This window comes from Heteronotia binoei, chromosome 8 (genome assembly GCF_032191835.1).
Source record: "Heteronotia binoei isolate CCM8104 ecotype False Entrance Well chromosome 8, APGP_CSIRO_Hbin_v1, whole genome shotgun sequence".
NCBI classification, from domain to species: Eukaryota; Metazoa; Chordata; class Lepidosauria; order Squamata; family Gekkonidae; genus Heteronotia; species Heteronotia binoei.
In genome coordinates, this window is record NC_083230.1 from 70,692,690 (window position 1) to 70,715,009 (window position 22,320).

At 41.1% G+C, this 22,320-nt stretch overlaps 1 protein-coding gene across 1 annotated transcript in view; it reads right to left on the reverse strand.

Moving 5' to 3' along the window:
- Nucleotides 1-22,320, reverse strand: part of NTN4 (netrin 4) — a 72,897-nt gene that overhangs the window by 12,958 nt on the left and 37,619 nt on the right. The window contains exons 4-7 of the mRNA XM_060245215.1: nt 13,324-13,450; nt 12,463-12,651; nt 4,079-4,292; nt 2,150-2,265 (exon numbers count right to left, since the gene is read on the reverse strand). Of these exons, the coding sequence (XP_060101198.1) occupies nt 2,150-2,265; nt 4,079-4,292; nt 12,463-12,651; nt 13,324-13,450 (646 nt within the window). The remainder of the gene's footprint in view (nt 1-2,149; nt 2,266-4,078; nt 4,293-12,462; nt 12,652-13,323; nt 13,451-22,320) is intronic.

A 22,320-nucleotide genomic window follows, 5' to 3' on the forward strand; every position in this document is an offset into this window, starting at 1 on the left:
TGGTGGTGAGTTCTATCAAGCCTTGACAGGAAAGGTGCCCTGAACACTGCACAACAGAGCAAAGAGAAAGACAGCGCTGCTTCCTGTTACTCAGCCCAATCCCACCCCACATCCAGAAAAGCAAAGGCGCTGCGCTCTGTTAAAAAATCAGCACAACTCGCACTAGGGGAGCAGGAGAGAAGCGGCACTCCACCATGTTCAGTGGGTCTAGTCTTTCCTTGCCCCTCTGCCAGGCTCTTACCACATTCAGGTGGGGAGGGAGGGTGGGGAGACTTAAGATGAAGTGGAAGGAAGCGGGGAGAGGCGGTGGCTGATGAGGGAAAGCAGCTAATTGAGAAGGGGTTTGGGGAGAGTGAATCAGGAGGGTGGGAAGGCTGGGAAGGCTGCAGCTGAAGTGGAAGGACGTGGGGACAGGCAGTGGCAGAGGAGGGAAAGCAGCAAATTGAGAAGAGGGGGTGGGGAGAAAGCACGAGGAGAGAGTGAATTGGTCTCCAGGACCAGATTGAGTAGAGAGGCAAAGAATTTAATATCCAGACAAAACAAACGGGGGCGGGGGGAGCCGGCCTGGGGCCGCTAAAGGCATGGAGGCCCCTAGGCCAATGTCTACTTGGCCTATTGGGTTAATATGGTTCTGTTTGTGAGGATGATACCTGACTTCCCCCTGTATTCCCTCTCCACATTATTTCCTCTTTCCCTTCTCCTGCAGCCTCAATATCCTCACTTTTACTCACTTCTTCTGTACTACCCACCTACCCACTAACCTACCTTTTATCTGCCCCCACCTTCAGCAGTATTTATTTATTTCATTTATACCCCACTTTTATACATACTGGGGACCAAAAGCAGCTTACATCATTCTCCTCTTCTCCATTTTATCCTCACAACAGACTGAGGAGCATATGACGGGCCAAAGTCACCCAGCAAGCTTCCACAGCAGAGTGGAGATTAAGACTTGGGTCTCCCAGATCCTAATCTGAAACTTTAACCACTACACCACACTCATTTTCATGGGATGGCTTCTGTTTAACAGTAGCAAGCAACCAGGCCTGGATGAGTAATGTAAGTTGCTTGGTGGCTGCTGTCAGGTCTGGCCCAATGAGTCCTTTCTTAAAGGCCAAAACAACCCTTGAAAAAGGTCTGTCCCCTACCCTGCCCTTTCCTGACAGAAACCAAAGCTTGAAGGCTGGCAGTATGGCTGTGGTTTCTGAGGGCACCTGTTTCTTAAAGCTACAGGCACTCCTTTCATCATTTTTATCACTCATTTTTTAAAAAAAGTTTACAGATTTTTATGCACATCTGAGGCTATTCTCAGGTTTGCAGAAAGATTTATCTTGTTGATCATGGCCCGCAGTTCCAGGTTTCAAATATTCGCAACTGAACCACATAGAGAATTATATTGATTTGGATTGGATCTTATTTTCATCTGTCTCAAATTTCTTGGCTTTCTGGACGACTGGGTCATCTGGTGTCCCCTTATCCCCTTCTGTTGGTACTCCACACACACACTACCATATTTTTCTGAGATAGGCAGCTGCTTATTGTTCTTCGAGCGGTCATTTGTGCACTCACAGTAATGGGTTTTGCATCTGTGCAGAAACTGATCTTGGAATCTTCTAGAGCTACAAAAAATTCCCCCTTCAGTAGAGAGATATATTGTGTATTCCTAAAGGGAAAGAGCTGATTTTAAAAGATTTTTGTTTGTAAAACTGATCCTTAGACCCTTATTGGGAAGTGTCCCATTAAATCCAATGAGACTGGGAGGCAAAGAGTCTAGCACATAATCAATACAATAGTTACTCAAATGAACAACTAGTTTTTTTCCCTCCAAGTATGCTATCTAAGAGTCATCTAACATTGACATACAAACTACAGTTATTTCCAGTAATAAAAATTGTTTTGTGTATAACATGGGGTGGGGAGGATCTTGGATTGTCTTCCTTTTGAGTAAATACAGTAAATTTCTTAACTTTCTTCCTTTTGATGTTTAGAAATGTGTGTAATGAATGTTACAGTTTAACCTTTTTAAAATCAATGTTTAAAAATCTCCCTTCAGTTTTTTCTTTGCATATTGTCTCTCAGATCCAAAACAATATGTTTCTAGTTTTTCATAAGGTTATTGTAAATTATCTTGTTCAGTGCTCAGTCTTACCTGAATGTCGAAGGGCAGAATATCCTTGTTCATCTTTCCACTCCCATGCTGGTTGACTTTCATTATATGCAGAATAAAAACTAGGGATTTCATGGTACCAGTTGATATCTGCATTGCTGAAATGAAAGCAATGTGCTGAAATTCTTTTCAGAAAAGCAATTCATTTCACAAATTTAACACATTTGTGTTCTAATTTTCTATGCTTGGTGAATGGCCAGAAGGTCACATGAAGCCATTTCTCATTTCAGAATTTCTTTGCAGTGGAAAAGTAAAGGTACTTCAAATGAGCAAAAAGTGGGAATGTAAGTATATGTAGACCCATTGTTTGAAGGAATATAGTTCAACTATTTCATGTTGGATTTATGTGAAAAAAAGTTACTGGCAAATGCTTATTACCTGCAGAGTATTATTATATTAATAAACATGACAACATAATAATTGTATAAAATTTATCATCTGATACAAGTCTGCATGGTGGAAGTTGTTTTAATTGCAGAAACACTATGACATTTATAATTTCAGTCTATTTGAAGTATGGAATACACACAATCTATAAAAGGATCTTTTCATATAGTTTTGTCTAGGCAGGCACAGAGTTTAGCTAGATGCTGACCACTTTTCCTTATATGGTTTGTTCTTCTTTGGTATCTCAGAGGTTGCAACTTGACCTGGCTCCCAAATAAGTCTGTGAAATTTTGCCTTCAGATATTTTGACTTCAGATATTCCTTCTCTATTGTCCTTGAAATCAGACTGCATTGACCAGCTGAATTTTTTAGTCAAAAAAAAATTCTCTTCAGAGAATTCTCTTCAGACTATATAGAGCAAGTTATTTCTGAAAAGAGGTGGCCAGGAATCATTACTGAAATATAACTATTTTCACATAAATGCAGGTTTAAGAAATTCAATCAAAATTACTGCAATTGCCCATGAATCAATTTTTGAAGTTAATATTTAGTAGACTTGGAATATAATTGTCATTTCCAAAAATATATTTGTGAATCATTATTTCCCATTTGTAGGCCAGGATATCTGCTCCATAATTTTAGTTTGTTCACAGCTTTGGATGTTGCCCAGAAGCAAGAGGAAGAGGAAGAGATTGGATTTATACCCTGCCTTTCACTTAGAGTCTCAGAGTTGCTTATAATCTCCTTTCCCTTCCTCTCTCCACAACAGATACCCTGTGAGGTAGGCGGGACTGAGAGAGCTCTCAGAGAGCTGCTCTTGAGAGAACAGCTCTACTGAGAACTTGTGGTTAACCCAAGGTCACACCGGCAGCTGCATATGGAGTGGGGATTCTCCTGGATTAGAGTTTGCACACTTAACCGCTACACCAAACTGGCTCTCTTATTAAACATAAAATACACAACCAACTTGCACATCCTTTCCCCATCTTGATCTTTCCCCTATGTTTCTGATAAAGCTAAAAGTAGCAAACCTTGCACTTTCCCTGCAGAACAATTTGTGAATTTTTAGATCTTATATATGCATCTTCCCTTTGTGGAGATCAGTACTTCAGAGTCTGCACAAAGGTATAAAAAGTCAGTGCAAGTCACTGGGATATTTTAATTTTTAGTGAGTCCATACCAAGATTGATGTTATGGTAACTTGGGACCATCCAGGTGGTTTTTCAAGCCTCACTAGGCCCCACACAATCATTGTACAAAAAAGTACATTATTTTTAATTAGTTTAAAGTATAATGTGAGGTTATTCCTTCTGGTCTCATCCCTTCAATAATACAAGGGTTAAATATGAATTCATGGGCTGCAAAACTGAAATGGTAGCAGCCTATTTGATTCTAGTAATGTTTCTACATCTGTGACTGCTCTGTTTCTTTATCCTTTTCATCACTGCCATTTCAGACACTACTTCAGATGAATTTCCTCTCTTCATGGCAGCTGCTTACAGGGCAAATCGTTTCTCCACTCACCTATTGATGCATTCACCATTCAGTGGGTCACAACTTCCTGCACAATCACATGGTCGGCAGCCATAATATCCAAAGCCCCAGTACCCAACCATGCACCTATCACATTGAGTACCAGCCACACCAGGTTTGCAGGGACAATCACCATTGCTGGGATCACAGAAGGTGCTGTTGCTAAAGGGAAGCACTGCTGATCCAACTGGGTGGCAGGAGCACACTGCAATATTAAAGAGGACATAGGATATTACAGCCCTTGAGGAAAGAAAGCGCAGATATTAGATTCTGATAGCAATATAGTTTTCATACAACCCTACTGCTACATAGAATAATAGAGTTGGAAGGGACCTCCAGGGTCATCTAGTCCAACCCCCTGCACAATGCAGGAAATTCACAAATACCTGTCCCATACACCCCAGTGACACCTGTGCCATCCCCAGAAGATGGAAACGTGTTAGGTTGTTACGTAAGTATTAAGTACTAAGGATATTTCTAATGTTTATAATGGTAGATAAATTTTGCTTGTATGATCATCAAGATGTACACATTACTTAAAATCATATAGTTGCTTCATGCAACGATTTTTCAGTGCCTTCTGACATAACATTCCCTTCTATGTATATCTGAAAAAGTGAGTAGCAACTCACAAAAGCTTATATCCTGCCACAAATTTTGTTGATCTTTAAGGTGCTACTGGTCTTTTCTCCAAATAAGGGAGGCATTATTAAGCTACGATTCTTTTCCCATGACAAATGCTGCAAAACTGGCCCACTCACAGTCAAGACAGGGGTTCCTGCTTACTCAGGAGACTCCCTGTGTATCCAGAAAAATATGACACTGCACATTTACAAAATGGGAGAGACAAAAAGCAACCTAGAGCAAGCTAAAGGCTCAAAATATTCAGAAGAATTAGAATGTTGAGAGCTGATATTAAGTAGTTTAAGGGAGAGAGGAGAGGAAGAAGACTGCAGATTTATACCCTGCCCTTCTCTCTGAATCAGAGAGAATCTCCTGTGAGGTGGGTGGGGCTGAGAGGGCTCTCACAGCAACTGCCCTTTCAAGGACAACTCCTGTGAGAGCTATAGCTAACCCAAGGCCATTCCAGCAGCTGTAACTGGAGGAGTAGAGAAAGAAACCCAGTTCTCCCAGATAAGAGTCCGCACACTTAGCCGCTACACCAAACTGGCTCTTGGAGAGCTTGGAGAATCCTGGATGAGAAGATTCTGAGGGGTGTGGTTGGAGTTCCAAATTGTCCCACTAGCTGTGACTCCTTACATCCCCTTGTTTGTCCTTAAAATTACAAGAACTGTTGTGAAAATGTCTCTTGGAACGTTAACAGAATTATAGGAAGAAGTGAAGGAAAGTTCTGGTTATTTTAGGCTGCAATCCTAAGGGTTGTTTCCTGGGAGTAAGCCCCATTGAATAACATGAGACTTGTTTTTGAATAAACCTGTTAAGGATTGCTCTCTCTCAGCAGGGCCTGCAGAACACCTCAAATTCCATGTAACTGGGATGGCAGATCATAATAAGTTGCCATAAATCCTCAGCAAACTAGCTGTACATGAGCCTCTGAATTTGCAAGCTGAAATGAAATTATTTTGATCTGATGGCTGGAGCCACCGGTTTAGTTTTTGAATGCAGGATTCAGACATATGTGTATGACGTAGGCACATAATAATAATTTTAATCAGCTGGAGAGCCTGTTTTCTTAGCTTCAATTACACTTAGCAAAGTTTTTAAAACCCAGGAGGTAAAAGAGGAAAGAGACTTCAAGCAGATTCCTGCAGATTTCATGTTAAATAGCAGAATGCCCTGTTTTATCTAGTGCACACCTACTTCTGAGCAAATATTATACACTGTTAACTTGATAGAGTGTACTTAATGTAGCCTAAGGACTATGTCTTAACAGCTCCTTCATTTGCTTTGACCTTGAGGGTTTCCTCCCCCCCCCCCATTTTCATTGCTCTTCAATAGCTGAGCAATAATGTTGACTTGAGCTGGTAATTGCAATAGAAATCCCCTGTTTGTCATATATGAATATGAAGTTATCAGACATGTCTTATCAAAGCAAATGAAGCATATTTTTTTTCTGTTGAGATTCTAATCTTTGCTTGATCTCTTCAAAGCACAAACTTTATGTTCAGCTGGAGCTATCCACAAGTAAGTGAAAAGCTGAACTCTTTCATGCTGCAAATATGTATCTCCTCTACTGGAACTACCAGTTTGGTGTTGTGGTTAAGTGGACTCTGATCTGGGATAACCAGGTTTGATTCCCCACTTCACCACATGCAGCTGCTGGGTGACGTTGGGTCAGCCACAGTTCTCACAGACCTGTTCTCTCAAGAGCAGTTCTCGAGAGAGCTCTTTCAGCCCCACCTACCTCACAGGGTGTCTGTTGTGGGGAGAGGAAGGGAGGAGTTTGCAAACTGCTGAGACTCCAAGTGGAGGGTGGGGTATAAATCCAATCTCCTCCTCCTCTTCTACTACTACTAACCACCATGCATCACTCGCTGACATTTTTGCAGACTTCTTATAGCAGCTGAAAAAACTGAAACAACTCCGGAATGGCTTTTTTCATGGTTTGAAGGCAACAGCTTTTGCTTTGTATCAATATATCTTGTAGCAAAGGTAAACAGCTCAGAAAGAAGTGAGCAACTTTGTGCATGGCTTTCTGTTTTATGGAATGCACTTGTGACTTATGTAAAACTGTCTGCATATAATGTGATTTACAGCAGTTTCCTAGTACCAGATTTTTTTAAGTGTCTACTTAGTTGCAGACCAATTTCGAACTCAGCTTACCCCGTGGTCATGTTCCTCTTCTCTGCATAGCGTCCGTCGGATTTCCCACTATCTGTGCTGAAGTTACAGGAAGTGTTGCAGCTTTCGTGCAGCAAGTGGAAACTGGTTTTTTAGCGGTTTCCGTTTGCTGTGCGAAAGCCGCAACACTTCCTGTAACTCCGGTGCAGATAGTGGGAAATCTGACGGACGCTGTGCAGAGAAGAGGAACGTGACCGCAGGGTAAGCTGAGTGCGAAATCGGTCGTAGAGTTATAAGGGCAAAGGTGGAGGTTGCACATTTCCACTTATATCTCTGCAACAAAAGTGGCTGGAAACTTACTCTTCTTTTAAATGGGAAATCATTGTAAGGCTATAGGAATCTAGCTATTTCCAATTTATTTAAAACCCATCCATGGCAGGGGTAAGTAGCAACCACAGCAAGTTGAGGCAAGGAAAGTGCAGAGAAAACTTCACTGCAGATGTTCTGTTGTCCCTATGAATGCCATTGCATTCACAGCAACAACAAAAGCAACACTGAGGATCATCCTTGGGTGACAGATACTTCCATGTTTTTTGTGTACCAGTGGACTCTTCTGTTCTTCCATTCACGTCATCCCACCTTGCCATAAATGCTAGAAACAGGCAGAGAGATTCATGAGGATTCTGTGCCTTTTATAAGGAAGTAGGTGAGGGGATTTTTAATACAGACAGCTTTTTCTTCCTCCATTACTAGCTGCATCTATTAAAAACTCCATGTTCTACAAAACAATCAAAGATGTAGGAATTTTCTCTTGCTTTGCAGCTGTTTGCCCTCCATATAAATAATAGGTATTCTCACAAAGAGAAGTAGCTGAGAACAGTTGTGACATCAGCAGATAACTCCTTCTCCCAGTCTTCTCTTGACTTTATGATTAGGGATGGGCCCAAACTGGCTCACACAGTGAAGTTTGTCATGAAATTTGGCTGGTTTGTGGTTCAAGAAGTAATGTTTGTGGCAGGGTGTTCAGAGTGAATGTTCCACTAACTTTGGTGCTATTCATAGTGGTGGTGGTGGTGGATTGTGAATGGATACATTTCCAAAAGACTGTTGCCACCCAACCTGTTTACAAATCTCCAAGGCAACAAGGGGAGGAACTTCAAAGCAACAGGGTGGGTGGAATTCTACAGCCTTAGACTGTTTTTTTACCTCTCTGCCTTGGGTTTCTATCAGCTTTTTAATTGCTCATCAATTTCAAGAGGGTTTTCTTCCCCTTTACTGGCTTGGGTTCCCTTACTATTTTCTTCCACAAAGCTTGCAACCCCAATTCCCCTGCACTGCTACAGTGGCATTGGTTCTGTTGGGCTTGGAAAAAAATATCCCCCCTTCAATTTGTATTACAAGGATTTTCTGGTTTGATATTAGTCCTCTTTTGCTTGCATTGTAGCAGTGGCACTGGGTTCTGCTGAGGGGATGTACTAAATGGAATGACAGGATTGCTCATTTGGAAATAATGGGAGAGGCTTGAATGCCCATCGGAGATAACTGGAGCCAGGAAGCCAATTGACTTTCATGGGCCCCATTGAAATACATTGCAGAACAAATAGTTGCAAGGAAAATGCAGAGTGGATTTTCAGTTAATGTCTCTGGGCCCAGATAAACTGCTCTGAGACTGGAATAACAGGTCCCAGAGTGGAAAGATACAGAATTAGTGCTCCTCGACTGGAAAGACAGTGCCACCCCTCCAGTGGAATGCCAGCCCCTGGGAATAGCAGAAGTGTTCTGCAAATGGAATGATGGCCCCTGGGAGTAGAAGAAGCATTCTGGGGCTGGAATGACAGTCAGTAGCAGTAGCAGAACTGTTTTGGGACAGGAATGCAGTTCCAGAGTAGAATAACAGCCCCTGGGAGGAGCAGAAGTGTTCTGCAAGTGGAATGAAGAAGAAGAAGAAGATATTGGATTTATATCCCGCCCTCCACTCCGAAGAGTCTCAGAGCGGCTCACAATCTCCTTTACCTTCGTCCCCCACAACAGACACCCTGTGAGGTGGGTGGGGCTGGAGAGGGCTCTCACAGCAGCTGCCCTTTCAAGGACAACCTCTGCCAGAGCTATGGCTGACCCAAGGCCATTCCAGCAGGTGCAAGTGGAGGAGTGGGGAATCAAACCCGGTTCTCCCAGATAAGAGTCCACACACTTAACCACTACACCAAACTGGCTCTCATATCACAATGACGGCCCCTGGGAGTAGAAGACGTGTTCTGGGGCTGAAAAGACAGTCAGTAGGAGTTGCAGAACTGTTATGGGACAGGAATGCAGTTCCAGAGTAGAATGACAGCCCCTGGGAAGAGCAGAAGTGTTCTGGGACTGGAATGACAGCCCCCAGGTTAAAATGATAGTCCCTGGGAGTCATAGTTTCCAGGTTCCTACCAGGAATTATGCCATCAGTTTCTTTCCATGACAACCAAAGAACACATACAAGAACATCCTCTGCTATTGTACTTTTTGTCATTAATCACTAAAAATATCAGCAGAATAGTCCTGCCAGGGCAACTTCACACCAGAAGACTGCATAGTGTTCTGTGGCAGCTACAGATAATGGTATCATGCAGCTTGCCTACCAGTCACCATCAACCTGTCAATGTATTTAATATGCAAACAGTGTGCACACTAGAGATAATAATAAATCAGTTTTGTTCAAAAGTTAATACTGTATGATTAAGTTTCCAGTCATGAATACTTCTTGCAATTGCCATACTGAACAGTGAGTAGGATTGTGTGTTGAGAGGTGGAGGCCAGGGGTGTCAAAGGGAAGGGAGGAAGCAGAGAACTCTTTGCCTGTGCCTGAGATACTAGAAAGCCAGAGGCCGTCAGAGCACTTGTCAAGGTCGGCAAATAGCTTGATGGGCTATAGAGAGATCAGCTATTGAAATCTTCATATATGAAAAAACATATCACTTAGAGCAGGTATCCCCCAACACGGTGCCTGTGAGTGCTATGGGGATTTGCCAACACTTTTCATGGCACCCACCAAGTGTTTTTAGAAAGTGGGTGGAGCCAGATGGGACTTTTGCCAACAAGGCTTCTGATCGGCTGTGCAGGTTTTGTAAATATATATATTTAGCAGTAGCTGCCACCATATCACAAGAATTTCTACTGTGTGACTGAAGGTAAGCTGTTGTGATCCCTTTCTGGTTGGCTCTGCTTCCTGCAGCAGTCATTTTGTGGCAATGCCAATCACACTATGTCAAAATTCCAAAGATGCCCACAGGCTAAAAAAGGTTGGGACTTGGAGTACAGGATTGTTCACAGAGAACCTGCAGATGGGGTGCTGTGGGACACTGGTCAACAAAGTTGGCAAAAGTGCACGAGGAACTCAGAGTGAAACATGTAATGGGAACATGGAGGGCAGGAAACAAGCAGGACTGGATTCTGGAACTGGAAGGGGTACAGGGGCAAGATTATCAACAGAGCAGGTGGCTGTCACCAATACCATGACTGCAAGGAAACATTGCAGCTGACAGGCAGGACCAGTATTTAGATGGAGCTGAGGAGGAAATAACTACACACCTTCAAGAAACATTAATTAAAATGTAAAAGATACCGTTTGTGATTACAGTTGCAGAGCACTACTTCTAATTCTAAGAGCTATCATTCCACTCTGGGGGTTGTCATTTCAGTCCCAGAACGTTTCTGCTACTCCCAAGGTCCCAAAACTTCCATTGGCTGTCACTCCAGTGGGGTGTCATTCCAACTTGGGAACACTTCTTCTACTCCCAGGGGCCATCATTCCACTCACAGAACACTTCTGCTACTCCCAGGGACTGGTATTCCACTGTGGGGAAGCTGTCATTCAAATCCAGGACAGTAATTCTGTTTTTGGGGACTGTCTTTCCACTCTGTCAATTGGCTTCCTGACTCCAGTTATCTCCAATGGGCCTTCAGGCCTCTCCCATTGTGGGCAATCTTTTTAGTACATCTTTCTGCTGAGCACTAGTACATTGTACTGGTTCTGACAGACTTGCAGCCCCCCCCCACTTCCTTGGAGTGTGATTCGGTACTAAACATCAGTCCTGCTGAGCTAGCATTGCATTTCTTTGCTTGCACTGTTTCTGCTGGGCCTGCAAAAATGACCCCCACCCATTCAGTTTTTACTGCAGAGATTCTCTAGTTTGACCTTAATCTGGTTTGCACTGCCACTGGTTCTGCTGGGCATATTGCACTGGTTCTGCCCACTTTCAGTTTTGACTACAGAGAGTCTTGGGGACTTTAATTCTGTTCTGTTGAGCTTTTATTGCTCTCACTTTTTTGCTATTTTTTCTGCCATTGGAAATAATGGAGGATGGGTCACCTTCTTTGGGGTGCTGTAACTTGGTCCCCTTAAATCCAATCTCATTGAATTTAGAGGGCATGTAGAAGAGAGTCAGCCAGAGATCGGCTGCATGTTTGGTGTTTCTATCTTGCACAGGAACCATTCTATATACTCCTGAACTTCCTGAACTTATTTCCCCAGAAAGCACTTTTCTGAGGTCACCTTTTTTTGGGGGGGGGGGCATAACTTAGACCCTGTAAATCTAATCCTCACCAAACATGGAGGACATGTAGATGAGAGTTATCTGAAGATCCACAGTGAGTTTGTTGTTTCTAGATGCTGAGGGAGGGGGGCATTCTATTGCACCATGAACCAAACTGGTTCATCTAGCATCAAAGTTTGTGATGGTCTGTGGTTCACAAACTGTGCATGCCACGAACCACTAACCAAACTGCCATTTCCTGGATCATGCCCATCCCTAACAGGGATTTTAACTGCTGATGTTTTTGAGCATTTTTATTCATAAACATGCCTGCAACTGGAAATAGACCTTTGGATCTATGGCCAAGGCCAATCCTAGGTCTATTCTGAAGCCATGCTTATTTTAGAAGTGAATGTGGAACAATTATGTAGCTACCCTGATGTTTATAGCCATCATTATGTCAGTTTTTAAAAACCCATTACTCATTCCATCTGCAGATGTCTGCTTCTTGCCAAGATAGTAAATTTTTCAATCTGGTTCTCAGCAATCCCTTAGGAACTGATGACAGTGATGACATTTACAAAGAGCTAATTCTAAGAAATAAAATAAACCTTGGTTAAAATTTTCTCACTTAAATTCCTGGGGTGTAGGTGAATACTGTGTGCAGAACTGATAGCATATCCATAGCATGTACACAGATTGTTTGGTTTGCTACTTTTTCAGCAGTTTCCCCTCAGTCTTTGATCTGATTTTTTAAATCCCATACATTTGTGTAAGTTTTTTTTTGGGGGGGGGGAGGGAGGTGGATTCTGCTGCAAGCTAACGGGAGTGAAAATCCAGGTATGCATGGCTATGGAGTGCATGCACAGTCTTAAAAGAGACACAGAGACTATATATAAAAAGACAATTTAAATTTTCCTATCTTTCATTGCTAGTACCTGTTTGTGAATTTTCAGTTGTAAAACTGGTGAGTGTCATAAGAAAACTGTATAATGAAATCTGGGTCTACTTTACAATTTATAAATATTAGGGTGTTAATATTTTCTACTATGGTAGGCAGATTACTAATAGAATGATGTGGTTTTGAGGTACATACCCCACATTCAAAAATAGATACTGGCTTACATTTGCAGGCATCTGGGGCAGAAAAAGGCCTTCTGAGGTCTCTGTAGTAGCCTGGCTTACAATGTTGGCAGTGCTGACCTTCTGTATTGTGCTGACAATTATCACAGACTCCGCCGCTTTGGTTCCCTGATGCCAGCCACGTGTCCATGTCAAAGTGGCAAGTGTCAGAATGCCCATTGCACTTACAGGCTGAAACAGCCAAGATGAACAGGAAAAACAAATTTAAAATATATATATTTTTAAAATGTAAGTGTTGAAAACAATTACACATGGTTATAGCTGAGTAATAATGAAACCAGATGCAGGCCAACTTGTATATGTTTCTAAAATTAACAGGCTGATATCAGAAAGTGGTGACTATTACATTTTGTGTAGAGTAAAAAACGTATAACAAGATATTCAGAAAGACAGTTACAGAGACGCACAGTACATTGCAAAGAAGGTAAATCATATCAATTAAACTGGATTTATTTACACAGCATGGTGCAGAGTAACTATGACTTTCTATGTTTTCTTGGAATGAAAACTATCACTGTGTCAATGTACTGTGAAATAAATTTAAGTGTTGTGTGAAAAATATCTGAAATAGCTGGTTCTGGATTCTAAAAGAAGGCCAAGTAAATAGCCTAAGGAGGCCAAGTAAACAGCATGTTCTTGGTAGCATTTCTGTGTAAGCTAGCTCCTTTGCAAATATAATGGTTCAAATGAGATACAAGCTATGAACATGTTGGTTTTGTCTTCCTAATTTATTTTACACAGTTATTTGCCATCTGAATTGTTAAAATATAACAAGAAAGCATGCAGAAAGAAATTATGTTCATTCTGATAGCCTAAATACATTTGCATGACGTTGATACTTACATCTGCATTCATTTGGGGCTCCTGTTTTGCCATCTGCAGCTTGCCAGGGCTGATCATTGTAGAGTGAAGCACAATGCTGACAATGAATTCCTGCAGTATTGTGTTTACACACACACCTTCCATGCACCTAACAATGGAAGCAAACTATGACCACTGTGGCTAAAACATGCCAACAAAGCACCTACACTAATTTCCCAGATGCCATGCGTGAAGGGATTTGTTGCTTCCTTTTAGTCTCTCATAACTTAAGAGCCAGTGTGGTGTAGTGATTAGAGTCCTGAGATAGCATCTGAGAGACCCAGGTTCAAATCCCCACTCTGCCAAGGAAGCTAGCTGGGTGACCTTGGGTCCATCCGAAACACACTTTAGCCTGAGCTATCTTGCAGGGCTGTTGCAAGGATGTAGAGGAGTGGAGAACAATGTAGGAAGTGAACACTCTGCTGTTCCACATACTCTGCTCTAGGCATCTTACTAGGTGTGTGGTCAGGGCAAGAGTGAAGATTTCAGTGTATGCAACATAGGAGCAGTTCAGAAACGGATTGTTGCGTTAGTTTCTAATCAGAAAACATGCACTTCTTAGTTCTTATGTTTTCCAGTCTCCAGTAAAAAGTATTCTTTAGGATGTCCTTATGAAGTAAGTGTTCTGACAGACCAAGATAAAGAAATGGTAACGTTATTGGTGGAGCATCTTGGAATGGTATTTCACTGTGTATATTGTTTGAAATAGTATTGTAAAGTATTATGGTGCAGCACCATTTTAATTGGTTTGACCACAGCAGGGGTCAAATGTCTATGGCACATGGAATGCATGATGTCTCAGTAATCAGACATTTGGAGACTGATTATCCTACATATCAAAAATGGTATGGGAGATAAAGCAGCTCATTTCAACTGCAGATAATGGCTTCTTCATAAGATGTAGTTTTCAGTGTTGCAATAATCTGTGATGTATACAGGAGAGCTGGATTGTTTCATAATCCACAGATGGATGCTTGGCACTCATCAAGATCCCTAAATGTTGTTTTGGACATAAAACAATTGGCTTTGGGGGAAAATGGAAATTCCTAAAATTTTAAATTTTAAAAGAGGATAAGGTTGTGAGAGTGAAGGCTCCCTTCAGTGTCTTCAAGGAGCTTTGACTCTTGAAAGTTTAAATGCTCAAAACCTTGTTGGTCGCTAAGGTGCTCCTGAACTCAAATCGAGATGTTCTGTTGCAGACCAACACAGATCTCTCTAAAAATATTAGAAGGAGCACAAGTAGCAGTAGCTGTCGTAGTAATATCAACTTCTGTATGTTTGATCCAATTAATTCCAAGCATTTGTACTTAAACGTACACCATTTTTTTTCTAAATTAAATCACCTATGTCCATTTTGTGTTTTTTGATACAGTTATTAGCCTCTCTCAAATTTAACCCTGTTTTCAGATAGTAGAATATTATATTATGTAGTGACAAATGGTTCTGCAAGTTTTTTTTTGTCTTCACTGCATACTAGTTGGAAATAAGAACATAAGAGAAGCCATGTTGGATCAGTATATATATATATGTGTGTGTGTGTGTAATTTTTTTGGCCACTGTGTGACACAGTGTTGGATTGGATGGGCCATTGGCCTGATCCAACATGGCTTCTCTTATGTTCTTAGGCCAGTGGCCCATCCAGTCCAACACTGTCACACAGTGGCCAGAACCCAGGAGGTCTACCCTTAACTGATGTACAACTGCCTTTAACATTCCATGTTAAGGCATTGAGTACACTGTGCATATCAGACTGGAAGGAAGGGGGGGGGGGGAGGGTTGCTTCTTTCTTTAATTTGCCAAGTAGTATTTTTCTGTGGACCTTTAGAGTTTCCTGAATATACAGAAATTTCCACCTTGTAAGTGAGTGGTCACATTTCACTGCTTGAATGACAGGCATTCCACCATCAAGTTTCCTATTAGAAGGAATGATGATAAAATGCCAGTCATGAATTGCCTTATTAATTAGGCATTGTTAAGTTACTGAATTTGGAGGGTCAAAATGGTTTTCAGGTATTTTCCCATATATATTAAACAGTATTTACAATGAGTTGCTTTTGAGAGTCCTATAGACATGTTTTCCTGTCAAAACTGGTCACATATTTTGCCCTGATAAGTTAACTATAATTATTCCAGGAGTGTCTTGCCTATAAGGCAAGAATATAAACAATGCAATAGCTCCACATTGAACTCCTTAGTTTGTATTAGAACTCCAGAGAAAACAACTCTTACTAAGAAAGTGTGGGCAGCCATAAAACAATGTCAGATCATATAAAGAGTAAAACACACTTGTCAAGTTATAAGCTGGCTGTTGTTAGAATATTTTAAGAGAAACTTTATTGGACATATCCCTTGCTCTTATATTTACAATGGATTTTAAAGAAGCATTGAGCCTGTTTGCTCAGACTAAATTACTAGTGGGATTATCATGTGATGATCTTTATAGCATGAAACGTTTCAGTCTGGCTGCTTACCATATTTAGCATCCAGAAAAAAAAAATCCCAAGCAAGATCAGGTTCTGTAATCCTTGGAACTTTTTGCCTGTTCCTGCAACATCTGCTCTGGCTCAGTTGCTTGAAGCTATTTGTTCTGTAAAAACCTCTCTCACTTTTACAGTATAGTCATAATTGGCTATCTGGGGAACTAGCAAATAGGTGGGCTTTTGATCCCTTCTAGTTAAATGATTGTATGGTCACAGCTCAAGTGTTGTGGCTTGTACTGAAAAAAGAAATAAGTTGCTGACATGGACTGGGCCACTGTTCTTACAGGGAGGACCAAACAATAGGTGAAGAAAGACCAAAGGGACCCAGACAGACACACTGACATTGAAATTTTAATAAAGAAAGAGCCTTTGCTTGAAAAAGAAAGAGTCTTTGGCTACCCAAAATAAGTTTTTCTGAGGTGTCTTGAAGAACAGGAGTCTCAGCTGAAATTTTATTTTTGAGGTTTTTATGAGTTTTCTTTAAACTTTGTTGTGTTAATAATGTTATATTAGGCTGATTTTATTGTTGTTGCCTTAGGTCTTAATTACCTGAGAAAATGGTAGATATTATAACAGTTTTAAACAAACAAATGCAAAAATAAGCCTTTATTTATTTATTACATGGCAGGAAGTTCCATGCATGCGGCTGGGAGTGCACTTGGAGCTGTGTGCTTCACAGGCATGCAGGGGTCCAACTGAGATAAGACCCCTAAGGGTGTATGGACATGATATGACTTCATCTCTGTCTCCCATGCCAGACTAAAACCAGCTCCATGGAGCTACTGTTTGCCCCTCTGGAAAATCTGTGTGTAGTATGTAGCTTACATTCCTCAACAGGACAAATAACAGCTCCCTGAGGTATAGGTGTAAACTACGCGGGGGCTCCAGGGTTTGAGCCCCTCCTGGATTTTCCCAGCAGGGGCTAAGCCCCCTCGGGGCAAGCAACGCAGGACTTGGGGGCTTCCAATTTAAATTTTTAAGGAGGAGAGATCATTATCTTCAAAGGCATGAATGGGGTGGTAGAGTCCATGTGTGATTTTCCCTCTGGGCTGCAAAGAAGTTAGTGGTGTTAATGACTTTACAACCCCAGCATTCTTAGAAATGCTAATTGAACTAAAACAGAATAAAACTTTGTCTTAAAGGTGTTACTGGACTCAAACTTTGTTCAACTAGTTAATGATTGGGGGGAGGAATAACACTGTATTGCTATGTTGCATACATATTGCTATAGTATTTGGGGGTTCTTTTGGCAGATAGATATTTTGTGTCTTCTTCAAGCCTGTGATTGTTTACATTCATTTAAGTGGATACTGAACCAGATCCATTTGAAAATTAATGGCCCCAGCAAGCCTTTTTTTTCTTCTCAAAATGACTGCACTCTTAAAGACTTGGTCAAGTAGGTGTGTATTGACAATTGTTCACCACCTAGGCATAGGGTTGCCAATCCCCAGTTGGGGGCAGGGTATCCCTCAGTTTGGAAGCCCTCCCCCTGCATCAGGTTCATCAGAAAACAGCAGGGGGAAGGGAAATGTCTGCTGGACACTCCATTATTCCTTATGGAGATTGATTTCCATAGGGTATAATGGTGAATTGATCTGTGGGTATCTGGAGCTCTGGAGGGGCTGGTTTTTGAGGCAGAGGCACCAAATATTCAGCATAGCATCTGGTGCCTCTCTTCAAAATACCATCCAAGTTTCAAAAACATTGGACCAAGAGATCCAATTCTATGAGTACATGATATGTATATTTGCAGATCTTAAAGTGACTATTCTAAAAGTGAATTTCAAAAACAAGACACAGCAAGAGACCTCTGAGATACCACTATAACCACTGGGCAACTCCCACCTTTGGCCTGGCCCATGGGCATTGTTGGGGGGGGGGTGCTCCCTAAATTTATGGGGAGGGAGCTTCTCCATAAATTCATAGGTAGTGATAATGGAGGCCCCTCCCTGTGATGTCACTGGCTCCTCCCTATGATTTCAGTGGATCAAATGCCTCTGGTTGGGCCCTAGCGCCCCCCCCCCAGAACCTGAAAAGTCTACGCCCCTGCCCTGAAGCAGTTTTAGGTCACAAAAATGTTGGGGGAGGGGAATTGAAGCTCCTTCTTCACATGTGCTTCACATGTGCTGCAGTCTCAAGCTGAATCAGCCCATTTCATGGCAGCCTGTTGGACTCTGGTTAAAGGAGAACATATGTTTTACATGCAGAAGGTTCCCAGGTTCCGTCCCTGGCATCCTTGAGTTAAAGGATCACAGGTAGCAGGTGGTGAAAGACTTTTCTCTGCCAGATAAAGCTGCCATTAGTCAGGATAGACAGTGAACTAAATGGACCAGTGCTTAAAATTCTCATTTTTAAATAAGTTAAAATTCTCATTTTTAAAAGTCTGAATTTAATATAAAGAAATATTTGGTGCTTATTGGTGAGCCATGCATCATATATGTTAGTGCTGGCCATACAATGACATTTACACATACTAAATAACATGCTTGGCAATTGGATTTTTACTGTGTAAGAATAGCAAAATCCACTTGCAAACAGTCACTTTGTAAAAGCACCCAATATGGCTGTTCAGGCTTTACAATTCATGTACAAGCAATAAGAAAACAGCTGTAGTGAATAAAGAAACTGGAAAAATCAAAGTCAGTAAGAAGAAGTTTCTGATGTATGGAGTGAAATTTTGTACTAGAGTGTTTATCATTTACATAGACTTGGTTTGACTTACAGTCAGAATGTGATTTGAAGACTGAATTGTAGCAGCAACTTTAAAATGAGAATTTCTAGTCATTTCCATTTACCCTCATTCCTTTCAAGCCCTGCTGTTTTGAATTTTTATGGGAGACTGCTGAACAGATACATTTCCCAAGATGTTTCACTATTTGCAAACTGATTCAAGCAACTTCATTTAACCAGAATCTTTTGTCACATTATTCTTCTTTCTGTCATTAACTCTTTCCATTTTACTTCACTTGACTACTTTCCTTCTGACAACTCCTGCATAATGTCACTCATTATGCTATACAATTGCACACAGTGCTACAAAAGATGACTTGTGTAAGATAAATGAGTGACTAATTTTCACACACGGACAGTTACTAGGGCATGTTTCCTCTTCCACTGTCTTTGTGTTCCTGAAATAATATAGTCAATTACTTCTTTTCAAGTTGCTTGGTGTGTGTGTGTGAGAGAGAGAAATACTTCACAATGTGAGTGTAGAGAAATAACCAGCCACTTGCAGGCTAGATTATCTGCTTTTTTCTTGCTTGACTTCTATTTGCACTGCAGAATGTTGTCAGTACGACACTAAAGTGACCATGATGGTAGATGTTATAGGAACACATAGAGAGAAAAGCCTTCATAACACAAATAAGCAAAATATAGTACAAGAGCGGGAACTGTAAATCAAAAAGCAGTCTTTCGTTACATAGCCATGCAAAATCTGATATAGCAGGTAAACATTTACTACAGGGAAGCTGTACAAAATATAGGTTGTGTGCATTTTGGTCAAATAAATGTTAACTATATTTTAATCAAGTGATTATGTGTATATGAAATTCCATACCACTTTTCCATTAACCTGTTCTGTACACTCTTGTCCTATTTTGAAGCAAATTATTAATTTAGTTTCACTAGTCAAACCACCATTCATCAACATACGAGTAAAGTGATCTGTGGAGTGCACTCCCTTATGTTCTATCCATATAGTTTTTGTAGCCTCAAATCTTATGCTACAGTAACCCTTAACAGCACTGCACTTGAGTTTGGCTTGAGCTGGATCAGCTGTTAACACTTTTTTGGTGTCTATTCTTTCTGTTACACTTCCTGTGAAATATGAATGGTGATAGCATCTTACATGGTGCACAGTGTTCTTGGCATAATCAGGAAACATTGTCTGAAACAGAACTCTAATTTCCACTAATTACCATGTATTAGAGTTCATAGAGTTGCCATGCTAATAGTAAAGCTCTTCCACAGAGCAAGGAGCATTCTTCTTAATGCAAGAAGAATTCTTTCAACTAAACACCGCCTCTGGTTGGGGGAGATGGGATGGTGACTTTTTGCCAATGCCTCCCTCCCACTGCAGACCCCCACTTTGCTTCCTGTTCCTGAAGAACAAAATATCAGAGGAATCGGTGGACCACAGCAGGAAAGAGAAGCAGGAAGTTGGATAAACACCTCTGCCATCAGGGGAAGAGTCTCTTATATCAGTAGAAGGTTCTTTACACTAGAGGAAATTGCCTTTGGATCCAACCTCATGGGTTTCTATTATCCACTGAGTTGTTGCAGACATTCATATCTGTATATTCCAAACAGGTAGTTTGGCAAAGGAGGAGCATGCTGTCTTTTCATGCTGGGTGTTAGAGTTTAACTTTGGTTACATGTTTTCCAGCATAGAGCCAAGTTGTAACAGACCTGCTTACCAATAAAATTGTGTTATATATTTCTCTTTAAAGCCAACTTTTCTATTAGCCTTTCCAAATTCCCTTTATAACAAACACCTTTGTACATCAGTATTTTGGGCTCCTAAACTGATTTTGTTGTTGATAAGAAATGAAAGCAGAACATTTTCACTTTGCATTGATAATGAATCCATCCCTCCTTCAAATAAAGTGGGGAGGACGGGGTGGGAAGGGAGAGCCAACCAAAATTGATGGTGTGTGCCTGACAGGTACTGTTGGGGTGGCCCAAGGAAAGAACATATATGGGCCAGCCTCGGTTGGAAAATCTTGAAGCCTGGTAGAACACTTCTTCAGCCTAACTATACTATGCAGTCTGTTGAATTAAATAAGTGGACTTTTAAATTTGGTCTTATTGAATAGTTGTGCCTTACAAACACATTTGGTAAGCAAGTACATAAAACATTTGTAAACCACATTTATTAGATGTCCTTTCATTGTTTATTTACCTGGGGAAAATTATGGATCCACCTTTGACATGCAGGCAGGCTCCATTCTTACTTTCAGTATAAAAACCTTTTATTGTACAGTGTCACATTATGTAAAATGGATTACCATGGATTAGCTATTCACAGAATAATGCTTCCAATTATCTAGTGACTGTCTACTCCATGTTTATCCAGTGTTTAGGTATAGAGATAAAACTGTAATGAATTTACAGTGGAATCCTAGCACTGGGCTTAGATTGGTGTAACTCTGCATGGGATTGCACTGTTAGTCTTGTCTGTAGCTACAGGCAATAGCTTGCTCGCTATTTACTGTAGTTATACTAAGGTCCAAAGTGCAGTTTATATACTTGTGCATGATGTACCAGTAGCCCTGTTGCCCAGTTCCAGTGGAGGGAATCAGGTGTATAGAAAATGACCAGTGGAGGGAATGTGTGTGTGTGTGTGCGCGCCTTTAAAGTTAAGCAGGAAGTACTTCATGGGGAAGGGTCAGCAGCAGCCTCTGGGAACAGAGTCACTCCGTTTGTTTTGCTTTCATTTCAGTGCAAGTAAGAGTGTGTGTGTGTGAGAGAGAGAGAGAGAGAGAGAGTGTAGCCCCTGTAATTTTCAGATGTTGTTGTGGAGGAACCAGACCCAGTGAGAGAGAGGGGGTGGGGAGAGTACTTTTCAGAAGTCTTTGTAGGGGAGGCAGTAATAGTGTGTGTCTGTCTCTGTGCTTGTTTTGCATTGTTTTCAGTCTTTGTATAGAAGCCTGTTTATGGGATGGAGGAAAACTCCACCACTCTCTCTTTTTATTTGCCTATGTTAGCCTGAAGAACAGCAGTTCCTGTGAGGAAAGCCCCAGGGAGATCACAAAAATGTGAGCTTGCAAACTCTGTGCATTTTGGCTGCTTTTTGTGTGTTTACACTTTCATTTACTAGAATTGCATCTATTGGGGGATGAAGAAATGATGACTATTCAGGTGAACTGCACTACTGTATTTTTATGCATTTATTTTGGAAATGAGAATGTCTGGCTCCACCCCCAAAGTCTCCTGGCTCCACCCTCAAAGTCTCCTGGCTCCACCCCAAAGTCCCCAGATATTTTCTGAATTAGACTTGGCAACCCTACTGAAACTTGATAACCACTTCTAAGCTTTTGAATACCCAAGCATAAGAACAAAGTATCTGGACAATTTATTTTTAAGAAAGAATCAATCAGCTAATGCGCCCCCCCGCCCAAAAACCCACTATACTGTTACTTGCTAAGCAGAAACATGTGCATTGTAAAGAAAGGTGTTTTCTTTTGCTTATAGAATAGCTAAAACTTTGAAGCAGAATGTTTAACAGATTGTTTTTATGATGTATGATTTGCAGAAGGAGAAATATACATATATCTCATGTTATAGTTTTGCAGTTGTTCTAGGGTGGCCAAGTCCAACTCAAGAAATAAATGGGGACTTTGGGGGTGGAGCTAGGAACAAGGTTGTGACAAGCAAGATCAAATTCCAAAGGAAGTTCTAGCCATCACATTTAAAAGAACTGCACGCCTTTTAAATGCCTTCCCTCCATTAAGAAATAATGAAGGTGTTTTGAGAAGAGGCACCAGATGCTATGCTG